The sequence below is a fragment of the Mustela lutreola genome, chromosome 3, assembly GCF_030435805.1.
Source record: "Mustela lutreola isolate mMusLut2 chromosome 3, mMusLut2.pri, whole genome shotgun sequence".
Lineage (NCBI taxonomy): Eukaryota > Metazoa > Chordata > Mammalia > Carnivora > Mustelidae > Mustela > Mustela lutreola.
The window spans coordinates 49,036,795-49,049,865 of NC_081292.1; the positions used below are offsets into that span (position 1 = coordinate 49,036,795).

The 13,071-nt window shown below is 36.3% G+C and overlaps 2 protein-coding genes across 7 annotated transcripts in view; one reads left to right on the top strand and one right to left on the bottom strand.

Moving 5' to 3' along the window:
- Nucleotides 1–9,829, top strand: part of RMDN1 (regulator of microtubule dynamics 1) — a 69,802-nt gene extending 59,973 nt beyond the window's left edge. The window contains exons 12-13 of one of the 2 annotated variants that reach the window (XR_009351685.1): nucleotides 289–3,333; nucleotides 9,355–9,829. The gene's annotated coding sequence lies outside the window, so the exon portion shown is untranslated. The remainder of the gene's footprint in view (nucleotides 1–288; nucleotides 3,334–9,354) is intronic. The other variant, XR_009351686.1, reaches the window with a different exon arrangement.
- The window catches only part of WWP1 (WW domain containing E3 ubiquitin protein ligase 1), a 147,239-nt gene that overhangs the window by 40,715 nt on the left and 93,453 nt on the right, over nucleotides 1–13,071 (bottom strand). For all 5 annotated transcript variants that reach the window (XM_059166086.1, XM_059166085.1, XM_059166083.1 and 2 more), the window contains 4 exons: nucleotides 12,361–12,481; nucleotides 6,993–7,097; nucleotides 3,516–3,612; nucleotides 3,009–3,081 (listed from right to left, as the gene is read on the bottom strand). In XM_059166086.1, coding sequence (XP_059022069.1) covers nucleotides 3,009–3,081; nucleotides 3,516–3,612; nucleotides 6,993–7,097; nucleotides 12,361–12,481 — 396 coding nt within the window. The remainder of the gene's footprint in view (nucleotides 1–3,008; nucleotides 3,082–3,515; nucleotides 3,613–6,992; nucleotides 7,098–12,360; nucleotides 12,482–13,071) is intronic.

Sequence of the window (13,071 nt, forward strand, 5' to 3'; positions counted from 1 at the left end):
CCTACTTAATCCACAGGCCCGCCTTATAACCAGTACCTTGCAAATACTTTTAAATCTGTCTGTCCCTCTTTTGAACTTACTAATCAAAACTCCCAAAACCATATGAATTCAGCCTTCTAGTTTTTCATTCCTGGGACCTTAACAGCTGAAAGTTACTGGAGGGGAGAATCCTACAACTAGACAGATGGTGCCACTTTATAAAGTTCCAAGTAGGCAGTCCAATGTTGTGCAGCATTTTTAGTTGTATTTTGCTAATAAATCTGACAGCTCTTTCTTTCTCTTCAAAAGTTTTTCTTTCTTCATTCTTAGCCAGTGACCTCATCTTACACTTTGAGAAAAAAGAAACCAACAGCGGTATCAAACTTTTCTTCCTCTCCTATTACAACAACGTAAGTGTTCCTGTTTGATATTTATCAAAGTCCAATTCCTTAGCTTATACTAAGCATCCCAATTCTTTTCATCTTTCTTGAACAACTATCTCCTTTGGTTAAGGACCTCGCCCCTGCCTCAACAGTTTCTCTTATTGGATTTACCAGTTTAATCTAGGCTGTTCTCAATTTTTCGTTGTTGTTGTCATGATCCCTTTTCACACTTTATGTGTGCATTTATTTTGTTGCATTGTATATGAAATTTTGTCCCACATAGATATGCAGTTAGAAAATAAAGATGTACTCCAGTAATTTTTTTCAGGTAATTGTGGCTATTATTCTTAGACACTGTATTAATTTGACAAGATAACACATAATAGAGTTCTGAAATCCTATCAAAGAACTTTTTCTACCTACTTCCATAAAACCCAATGGTTATCTTATACTCTGAATACATCTTTTACCCATGCGTGATTTTTTAAATTCATGCACCAGTCATTTGGAAAGAAGAGTTCACCAAGTTATAAAGTATTTCCAAATGTTGACACAGTTAATTATGTAATTAAAAAAAAAAAAAATTGGTTAAATACCACCAATCTCATCAGAAAAGTTTTGAGAAGCTTTCAAGCTCATGGTGGTTGATATCTTTAAGTTTTCCCCCAATTTTTTTTTTTAAAGATTTTATTTATTTTACAGACAGAGATCACAGGTAGGCAGAGAGGCAGGCAGAGAGAAAGGAGGAAGCAGGCTCCCCGCTGAGCAGAGAGCCCGATGTGGGACTCGATCCCAGGACCCTGAGATCATGACCTGAGCAGAAGGCAGAGGCTTTAACCCACTGAGCCACCCAGGCGCCCCTCCCCAAATTTTCTTTTAAAGATTTTATTTATTTATTTGACAGACAGAGATCACAAGCAGGCAGAGAGGCGGGCAGAGAGAGAGAGAGGAGGAAGTAGGCTCCCCGCTGAGCAGAGAGCCCGATGCGGGGCTCCATCCCAGGACTCTGGGATCACGACCTGAGCTGAAGGCAGAGGCTTTAACCCGCTGAGCCACCCAGGTGCCCCAAGTTTTCCCAAATTTTAATTTTTTACCCAAAACTTCAGCTTTCATTATTGCCAACAAATGCTCTTGTTTTCTTTAAAGTGATAAGCTTATTACTTCATTATTTTTCAAGAAAATGTCTGCCAAGTAAACAGTTTTGGCAAAAACAGCATTCCATTAAAAAAGCAAGCTGGGGGCACCTGGGTGCCTCAGTTGGTTACGAACCTGCCTTCGGCTCAGGTCATGATACCAAGGCCCTGTGATCAAGACCCAAGTAGGGCTCCCTGTTCAGCAGAGCGCCTACTTCTCCCTCCCCCTGCTGCTCTGCCTACTTGTGCTATCTCTGTCAAATAAATAAATAAAATCTTTAAAAACCACCAAAACAGCAAGCTGGTTCAGCTTTCAACTCAGCTGCTACGATCTTTCCCCTCCAGACAACCACAATTCTCAGGTGTAGAAGTGCTTTATGCAGGCTTCCCATTCTGTCTTACGTCTTACAGTATATTAAAAAGATACATACTCAAGCATCAAGATTTAATTTTTTTTTTTTTTTTTTTTTTTACTGCTTCAGAAGAACAATCATGAAAGTACCTGGCTCCCCCTAACCCCTAGCTTTAAATCGCAGTTTGTGTGCAGTGTGTGCAATGTGCAGTGTTCAAGAACAGAGACAGCATTTTGGTGCCACTGTCTTGATTTTTGCTGAGGCACCAGCATTTTTACCCACTGTTGCTTTTGTACCTGTTAAGTTCAAGTGTTAAATAATAAAAAGGCAAGTAACTGCTTAGTATGAAAATAGTTCTGACCTCCTGAAAGAACCATGTATCTCCTAAAGCTATCATCATCTTTTGCCTGGATGATTCTAACCGTTCTGTCAACCTATCTCCCTGACTTCAGTCTTGAATCTAATTCCTCCCTCCTCTGTTGCCAGAGTGATTTTTCCTTAATCTCATTAGTTGCTATTTAAGCCTCTTCAAAGGCTTCTAATTGCCCCTGGAGTGAAATCTAAGTTCCTTATAATAGCCTATAAAGCTCTACATAATTTAACCGCTGCCTACGCTTCTGAATTTTTATCCCTACCTCCCCTCACTGACTGCCATTCACACCAGTCATCTTTCATTTCCTTGAAAAATGATTTCTTACTCCAAGGTCTTGGGAATGCACTTTTCCTGTTTATTCCTGTGGCAAGTTATTTATCAGACTCAAGCATTATCCTTTCTGAGAACTCTCCCTGACCACCCAATCTAGGAGGTTCCCTCTAGTTCTTTTTATTTCCTTTGAAGGACCTTCTTAGTATTCAAATAGCTGACTTGTCATCTGTGTTCCCTTCCCCCAGTGGAGTACAGACTTCATAAAAGGCACTTTATTCAGTCTTATTTTATACATAGTAGTTATTCTGAGTACTTGTTTCATCAATGGATACTTATCTTACTATAGTAACCAAGTAGAAATCATTCCGAAGTTAAAGAATCCCATATTAGTCTATTCTAAAAACTGAAATTCTAGCTACTTTAATGAGTAGTAACTTAAACAGGGTCTTACATATTTAAAAAAAAAAAAAGTTTCTGTGGCCTTTGCCTTCCTATTTAGGATTCATGAACTTACCATGTGTGGCTTCTTGGTAACCAGGTGTCTTTGCCAACTTTTTCAATGCAAAATTTTTGAGGCCCATTACTTCCTAAACCAGGAAAATAAGACAAATTTATCTGGTTCTTTAAAGTTTTTGGTTTTGACAACAAGTATATAACACAATATGTCACATAATCCTATGACTAATACAGAATACAATGTAAATCACTTCTGTCTAGAGAAGCTTCTTAATGCTGCAGAAATCCAGCAATAAGAAATCAGGGGAAAGAGAAGTAGCTCTAAAGAATTTTGCTCCCTTCACAATCACCCTAAGAAGAAAAGCAATGGCCAACCAGACTAGGTAAGCATCTTCCATTTTTGTCTTATAAATGTAGTTGATATTAACCATTAAGTAGTCTTTCTTCTGGTAGATACTCTATAGAAAGCAGAGATACATATCCTTAACTTCAACTCTATTGTAAGTCTAAAGCCATTATTATCACAAAATTATCTACAGAGAAACTACAATAAAACTGCATTTACCCATGAGCTCAGCAAATCCTCCTAGAGGTAAACGGCAGGTTCCAGTGACAAACTGTAATAGTCGCATCCTTACTTCATTGTCTGTCTCCTTCACAAACTGTGTAACAAAATCAAACTTACTTTAATATAAATACTAAATTATTTCTAGTACTTAAAATAGTAGACACTTAAATTAGTCTTAAATTTCTTCGAGAATTTATTAAGGTTAGGTATATGTTAAGTACACTATGAATCTTGAGTTAATCCTCACAAGTATAGCACTGGTTGTCCACTACTATTAGTTTTACATTCATCTTTTTTTTTTTTTTTAAAGATTTTATTTATTTATTTGACAGAGAGAAATTACAAGTACACTGAGAGGCAGGCAGAGAGAGAGAGAAGGAAGCAGGCTCCCTGCCGAGCAGAGAGCCCGATGCGGGACTCGATCCCAGGACCCTGAGATCATGACCTGAGCCGAAAGCAGCGGCTTAACCCACTGAGCCACCCAGGCGCCCCAGTTTTACATTCATCTTATGGAGAGGAAAATGGGAGGTTCAAAAGGTTATACCACTAAAAGGTAACAGATGTTGATCAGCTATCATATTATAGCTTACCACCTATTTGGGGCTCCTGTCCAGCTCTGTACCTATGCTTTTTGTGTGTTTAGCACTTCCAGTAATATTTGGAGATAGATCATTAGCATCCCTACTGTATAAATAAGCTAACAGAGGCCTCAAGAGATAAAACTTTGTCTTTCTCAAACTGCTAGTAAGTAGCAGAACATGTGAATTCCAGTCTCATCGAGCTCTAACCATTAATCCTGACCTGAGTCAAACTACCCTCCTCTCCAATTCGTTACCAAAAACGAACACTTCCCCAACTGCCATTCTCAATGGTCTGTGGCCTTTTCTCCCACCAAATGCTATTTCCTCAATTCTCTGGATTCTTTGTACTTGGAAACTTAAATGATGCATTTTGTTAAAATACTTGGTAAATTTACTATCTTTTCAAAGAGTGACATAAATGTGTAATGTAGTGGAATATAGATTTGAATTTGAGTATCTTGTAATACAAGGCAAGTGAATTTACGGGCCAGTCTGAGAGTAGAAATGTATCTTAAAAAATAAAAATTACAAAAAGTAAAAATATAATTTAAGGATAAGACAACAAGTGCTAATGATGATCAAAAACGTTTCTGTATAGAACTGTGCTGAGGTACACACTGCATCCAGACTAAGAAACAAAGCTTGTTACCACATCTGGCATAAACCAACCCTTCTCCTAAAACAAACCCAATCTGGAAAACGCAACTATTCACTTGGATTTACATGACCCTAAGCTCAAGCTCCTCAGGTTCACATACAGATGTCCAAAGGGAAAGTGAGGGAAGATGAAGGAGTGAAGAAGCTAGTAAAGAGCCTAGAAAGGAAAATTGTAGACACCTGACACCTGCATGCATTCTGTATGTGATGCATTGCAGGTATTTTAGGCCTGAAAATGAATCTATTCCTACTTTTTCATTTTTTATTCATTATTTTTTTTTTTTGCAAGCTCTATGCCCAGCGTGGGGCTTAAATTCATGACCCTGAGATCAAGAGTCACATGCTCTACCCACTGAGCCAGCCAGTCACTCCTTGTTTAGTCACTCCTTGTTTATTTAAAACAGGTAACAGATACACATAGTACACAGTACAGAATTCAAAGGTAGTAAAAGGTAAACAGCATCAAGAGCACCTTTCACGCCTCATGGCCAGTTTTTTTCTCTACCTTTTCAGAGATAATGTATTCACCTGACTTTGAACAACACAGGGATTAGAGGAGCTGACCTCGGGTGCAGCTGCAATCTTCGGAAAACTCACATACAACTTTTGACTCCCCAAATTTTAATTAATGGCCTATTGTTGACGGGAAGCCTCGCTGTTAACATAAATAACACATTTATATATATGTAGTATATACTATATTCTTAAAATAAAATAAGCTAGAGGAAAATTTACTAAGAAAATCCTAAGGAAAACACACTTAAAATACTGTGCTGTTAAAAAAAAAAAAAAAAAAAAATCAACATATAAGTACACTGGCATAGTTCAAACCCTGAAGGGTCAACTATTCTAGCATATACTTTGAATATATAATGGCACATTATATACACACCTTTTCCCTTTAAATTGTATAGAAACATCTCATTCTCCAATATTTTTGTTAATTTGCATTAAAAAAAGTAAAAGAATGATTACAAGGTACAGAATTATAGAACAGGTATATTATAATTTATTTACTCAGTCCCCTCCCGGTGGACATTTAGATATTTGAAGTCTCTGTTACTATACCATTAATGGCACAAAAAGTACTCTATCTAGTATGTGACATTTTGCATATGTTGAAGTATATCTATAAGATAAATGTGCAGAAGTGTCTTACGAAAGATTCCACTTCTGGAAAAGTCTTTCTCTAGTAATAAAATCCCAGGCTTAGTTTTCACTTGAAAATGAAAGTTTAGCATATATAAACCTGAAGTTCAGTCACTGAATTGCTCTAATGAGTCTTAATTAGCAGATTTTTCTGAATATCATCCCTAGCCTAGAGATTTTAAAATTCTTTAACACACAAAATGCAAAATCTAATAAAGTGTACTTCAAGATTAGTATCAAAACTCGGATGAGACCACCCTATTATAGTTTAAGCTAAAATACCAACAAAAGAGAAAGGGAGTAAGGGAGAGAAAGAAAAAAAGAAGTAATTCTTGGGCATTATCCTCTAGATTATTCTAATTCCCTAGCGTATTACTGCCTTCAAGTAACTGCATTGACTTTCTCATTAAAAAAACATACTACTGGGAGGCCTGGGTGACTCAGGTTAAGCATCTCACTTTTGATCTCAGCTCAAGTCTTGATCTCAGGGCCAACGTTAAGTTTAAGCCCAACACTGGAGTCCACGTACTTCCTCATGTACTTCCACAATTAACTAGAATTTATAGAATACTTTGATACTATTAGAAAAAATATGCTATACCTACAAGTATTACCATTGAACTACTACTTAAAGAAGATTCTGTCATTCATTATCCCAACTGAGAAAAAAAAATAAGCAATGGAAATTCCTTTAACAAATGTTCACATATTCAACTTCTGATTTATAATTCAGAGACTAGAAACCCTGTCCAAAGGCAGTTTCAATTTAAAAATGAACTGTTTTGGGGGGCACCTGGGTGGCTCAGTGGGTTGGGCCACTGCCTTCGGCTCAGGTCATGATCTCAGGGTCCTGGGATCGAGTCCCGCATCGGGCTCTCTGCTCAGCGGGGAGCCGGCTTCCTCCCCTTGCTCTCTCTCTGCCTGCCTCTCTCTCTCTCTGCCTGCCTCTGTGCCTACTTGTGATCTCTCTCTGTCAAATAAATAAATCAAATCTTTAAAAAAAAAAAAAGAACTGTTTTTTAAACCACTGTCTCATGAAAAAACATTTTCTTTGAATCCTTTGTTTCAAAAAGATAAAAGCAAATACCTGCCAAAACCAAATGATTTGCTTGCTGTTTCTTGTATAATGTCGATACACAGTATTTCTCTGCCAATCTGCCAAGTCAACCTCCTGCATGCCACACAACATAACCTGGGAAATGAGCACAGCAGCAGATCAAGTACACAGTTAGTGAAGAGAATAACTGTATGACTCTGACTTTCTAATGAATGCCTAGGCACATGCCTAATTATGTGCAACCAAGTGCCCCACAACTAATGATCACAGTAAGCACGTCCAACAAAATTTAGGGCAATTTAGAGTAAGGATTCTTTGGTATACTTTATGAACTCAGACTGAAAGCATATAAAGTTATTGTTCTTCAAGAGAAACATTAGCTATGCTAAAAAAAAAATCTCTTACCAAAAAAAACAAAAAAACAAATTAGGTGTCCAAATTATTGTTAAGTTATAAACTTAAATATCTGGTTCTTTTTTTCTTTTTAATCTATGCTATCTTCTCTATTTAAAGTTAAAAATTAATTTTTCCAGGCTTTGGGAATAAAATAGTCTTATGTAAAATTTTCAAATAAGCCCAGTGTATTACATATGGAATGAAAGCTATTTTCAGCATAATGAGACAGTCTGATACTTATTTCTTTTCTCATTAACTTTGAGCTACAATTTATATGCAATAACATATGCAGGTGTTTTAAGTAGAGTTAGATGCATTTTGACAGATACATACACCTATTTAACCACCACCACAATCAAGATATAAGATGTAGAATGTACCCATTAGGTCCCTTTTTGCAGTCAAAAACATCGTCTTCATCTTTGGCTCTAATATATGTATATGTATGTATATGTATGTACATACATATGAATATATGTGTTTTATTTCTTTTTTTTAAGATATTATTTATTTCAATCTCAAGTAGGTGGAGAGGCAGGCAGAGAGAGAGAGAGAGCAAGGAGGAAGCAGGCTCCCCACTGAGCAGAGAACCCGATGCGGGGCTTGATCCCAGGACCCTGAGATCATGACCTGAGCTGAAGGCAGAGGTTTAACCCACTGAGCCACCCAGGTGCCCCTATGTGTTTTATTTCACTTGAGTAAATACCTAACAGTAGAACTTCTAGGGCATAAAAGGCTAATATATATGTTTAGCATTATGAAACTTCCAACATCCCCAAGTGGTATTTCACTTAGTTTTAAATGGCATTTCACCAATAACAAATGAGTATGTTTCATATGTTTACTTGCAATCATTGCTTCCTTTGTGAAATGAGTCTTTGACCAGTCCAGAAAATTTTTATCTTTTAACTGAGTTTTTCATATAATATATACATGAAATATATAGTAATATAATGAATATATTATTTACAAAATGTTTACATACAATAAAATATTTAAATCTAAAATATAATTATATATGATACATATTATATATGAAATATATAAAAATAAGTTATATGAAATAACTAATTTGTAATGAAATCTAATACTTAATTCCTCTCAATATTTAATGTAATAATATATGTAATATAATGTGTGGCTAATTGTTTTGTGTTCTTCCCAAGAAACTTCTGCCCATACTAAGATTTTTCTCTTTTTTTTTCAGCTTTCATATTTACATTTATGTTTTAAATTAATCTTTCTGGGGCGAGTGGGTGGCTCAGTCGTTAGGCATCTGCCTTTGACTCAGGTCACGATCCCGGGATCTTGGGATGGAACCCTGAACTGAGCTGCGTGCTCAGCGGGAAGCCTGCTTCTCCCTCTCCCACTTCCCCTGCTAGTGTTTCCTCTCTGTGTGTGTGTGTGTCTCTCTCTCGGTTTGTCAAATAAATAAATAAATAGATAAATCTATCTTTAGAAAGAATTAGTCTTTCTTCCATGGGCTAAAACTGGGCGTCAAGGTGAATTTTCCAATATATGGACAGCTAATTGATCCAGAAGCATTTGTTTAAAAGATTTTCTCTTTCTCCACTAAAAAATATTAGCATTTGTGTTGAAAATCATACACCCACATATGATAAATATATATGTGGGTCTGTTTCTGGATTCTCTTAGCATTCCACTGTGTATTTGTGTATCCTTTCAAAAATACATTATCTCAAATACTGTGGCTTAATAACAATTTTTAAATTCAGTTAGTGAAATCCCCCAAGTCTGTCCTTTTTCAAAATTAATTGTGGAATGCCTGAGTGGCTCAGTTGGTTAAGCGTCTCCCTTCCACTCAAGTCATGATCCCAGGGTTCTGGGACTGAGTGCTGCATTGAGAATCCATGCTCAACAGGGAGCCTGCTTCTCTGTCTGCTGCTCCCGCTATCTGTGTACGCCCTTTCTCTGACAAATTAAAAAAAAAAAAAATCAGCTTATCTAACACCTTCATATTTCCTTGTAATTTTAGAATCAGCCTGTCAATTATTACAAAAAATTCTTCCAGGATGCTGACTGGGATTGCACTGAACATACAGATCAATTTGGAGAGAAATGACATTTCATAATATTGAGTCTTATAGTACATAACATGATGTATTTCTTCATTATTAAAGTCATTTTTAATTTTTCTGAGCAAAGTTTTGTGTTTTTAGGTAGAGAGCTCTTGCATGCTCGTTTAAACTTGTTTATTTTTTGGATACTTTATTACATAAAACTTTAAGATTTCAATTTCCAAGTGTTGCTGGTACACAGAAGATAGACTTGATTTTTAAATTACTGGCCTTCTACTCTGTACTCTTGCTAAACTCACTGTTATTTCTAGTAGGTGGTTTTGTTTGTTTTTTGGGTTTTTTTTTTTTTTTTTTTTTTGGTAGGTTCGTTAGGATTTTCTAGGTTGACAATCATGTTATCATCCATGAATAAAAGCCACTTTTTTACTCCTTTCCAGTCTCTATGCTTTTTATTTCTACTATTGTCTCACTGCACTGGCCGGGCCATCTGGTACAATGGGGAATATAAAGGATGAGGTTAGGCTGCCCTCTTCCCAACCTCAATATGAAATAGTCACAGTGTCACCAATTAGAGTGATGTCAGGGTGTATCTTTTTTTGTTGATGCCCTTTAACAAACTGAGAAAGTTATCTTCTAGTAGTCCTAGTATGATGAGAGATTTTACAAAGAATGATTGTTACATCTTCTCAGTTTAAACAGATTTTAACTTATAAAGAGCCAAAACTATGATAACCATTATTTGGAATAATGATATGCATGCCCATTACTGTGATATTTTTCATGGTTAAGAAAGATGATGACTGGAATTTGTAAAAGAGCAACAGACTAGGAATAACAATCAACATAAGCAAAACAACAAAAACATCCATCCGTATTTTCTCACAGCTCTGTACTATGAGCTAACGCCAGATCAGTAACCTACAAGAGCTTTAGTTTCTTTATGTGTAAAAGTAAACTATCATATGGCCCAACTATTTTCCAGGGTTATGTGTGAGACAACTGTAAACTCTACCAAAGGCTATCTAAAAGTATGTGCCGGGACGCCTGGGTGGCTCAGTTGGTTGGACGACTGCCTTCGGCTCAGGTCATGATCCTGGAGTCCCGGGATCGAGTCCCGCATCGGGCTCCCAGCTCCATGGGGAGTCTGCTTCTCTCTCTGACCTTCTCCTCGTTCATGCTCTCTCTCACTGTCTCTCTCTCAAGTAAATAAATAAAATCTTAAAAAAAAGAAATCAAAAAATAAATAAATAAATAAAAAATAAAAGTATGTGCCTATTTATATCCTTTTACGTCTACTGTCTTAGTTTCATCTGTGCTCTAATATTGGACTCTGGCCATGATGGTTGCTCTTTAACTAGGTGGGCCTCTAAAATAAGAGCTTTTAATGGGTGTATGGAATATTTTTAGGTGTATGCATTTTGAAGACAAAAATTATTTTCTTCAGATTCTTAATTCTGTGATTAAAAAAAGATGAATAGTACTCTAAAAAATATCTTCCATTTTATTCTTCTGATGTGTTTCTGCTAATCTTACAGTCAAGCTATTAAAAGAAAGAGACGTTCATTAACCAGATTTATAGAGTCTACATTATCATCCAGTCTCAGAGTCCTGATTTTCATGTACTTGCCGGTTTCCAGAAGGCTAGTTTCTATATAGTATTACTGTATATAATATGTAATGCTAATTTTTCATATGCCCATTTGAGTATATGAACAAACCAAGTTTCTTAACAGAGAACTGAAGATGGCTAAAGTTAAGATATTGCATCCAAAGGAGTCAGAGAATACCAAGGAATACCCTAACGGCCCTGCCTATGTTCTAATCTATATGGCAAAAGAAGACTTAAAGAATTCACCATAACTAATCATTAGAGAAATACGAATCAAAACCACAATGGGGTTATCACCTTACATCCATGAGGGTTGGCTACTGTAACAAAGCAAAGCAGAAAATAACAAGTGTGGGCAAAGATGTGCAAAAATTGGAATCCTTGCACACTTTTGGTAAGAATGCAATATATGGTATAGCCACCACGGGAAACAGGGGTAGTTCCTAGAATAAATACAGAATTACTTTATGATCCCCAAACAACTGAGAACAGTCTCTAAGAGATATGTAAAATATCCATGTTCATAGTAGTATTACTCACAATAACCAAAAGGTAGATGCAAACCAAATATTCAGTGACTGATGAGTAGATAAACAAAATGTGGTATATACATATAATGGAATATTACTCAGCCCTAAAAAGGAAAGAAAGTCTTACACATGCTACAGTATGAATAAACTATGATGCCATTAAGTGAAATGAGCCAGTTACAGTAAGATGAATACTGCACGAGATCACTTACAGATTCTCAACAGTAGTAAAACTCACAGTAAGTAGAATGGTGGGGCCAGGGAAGGAGAAAAGGGGAGTTGCTTAATGGATATAGAGTGGCAGTTTTGCAAAATGAAAATCCTTGAGATTGGCTGCACAATAATGTGAGTAATCTTAATATTACATAATTGTACACTTAGAAATGTTCAAAATGGTAAATTCTGTTATGTGTATCTTACTCTCTCCCATCCCCCAGAAAAGAGTTTCTGATATACTTCTAAAAAGTCTAAACACAATTAAGACCACTAAGAACTTATGACCTAAAGAAACAATCTTTGGGGCAACTCATCAGAAAACCAGAATTTCAGTAAGTTCCTCAAGTTATTAATAAGATAACACTCTTCAGGCTCCCTAACAACAGGCACTGATTAGTGTTTTTGTACCTATGACATCATTATGATTCAGAGAACTTAAGACCATCACCCCATGCTAGGATTTCAAACCCCCTGAACACTGGCATGAATAAGAGGATTCAAGACTATGCCACATCATTTAAAAATGTGTGGACATCCTCCTGTAGAAGCACAAGAACAGTTCATCCTCCTAGTAACATTTCCTAAATAGCATAATAAAAAAGCTTCACCTCTAATTCTTTCTCATCAAAGTACTGCAGCCATTGAAGAGGGACGACTTCATTGAAACCATCAAGGAAAGCTTTGGTCTGTTCCTGCACTCCTCGAGAAAAACGCCACTCTGTCATTAAACTGAAAATAAAAATGTTATTTAAAAATAATTTGTCATGTGAGGTGAAAGCTTAGAAACACAAAGTACTTCTTAAATTCCTTCTCTTTTTCCAAATATATATATATATATATTTTTTGTATATGTAAGTAGTTTTAAGAGTTAACACATGCTTCCCCATGAGGAAATCAGTTCCAGCACATCAGTAGCTAAAAAGGATGCTCTTCAAAATAGGAAGTTTTTTATTTGTCAGTGAAACAGCCACATTTGAGCACTTCTTTCCTGTACATGTATAAACAAATAATCCCAAATATTGTGTGCTGACACAGTAAGGGAAAGGCTACAGTCATTCAACGGGTTCTCTTTCCATCACCAAGAAGACTTGAGAAGGTTTGAAGCTGGAGAACTGGTTCTCTACATGCTCATTTTATTAGAGAAAACATGAAGATTTCCTAACAGAACAGAAAAAAGAAGATGAAAATAAAACATTCTGAGAAGACATAAAAAGCAGAGGTCGAGGAGGGAAATGTAATGAAGCAATAAGGAAGAGAATCTGTATGGCAATGCAGAACCCCCACAAGGGGCCTTTCACTGACAGTAAATGGGTCTGGAG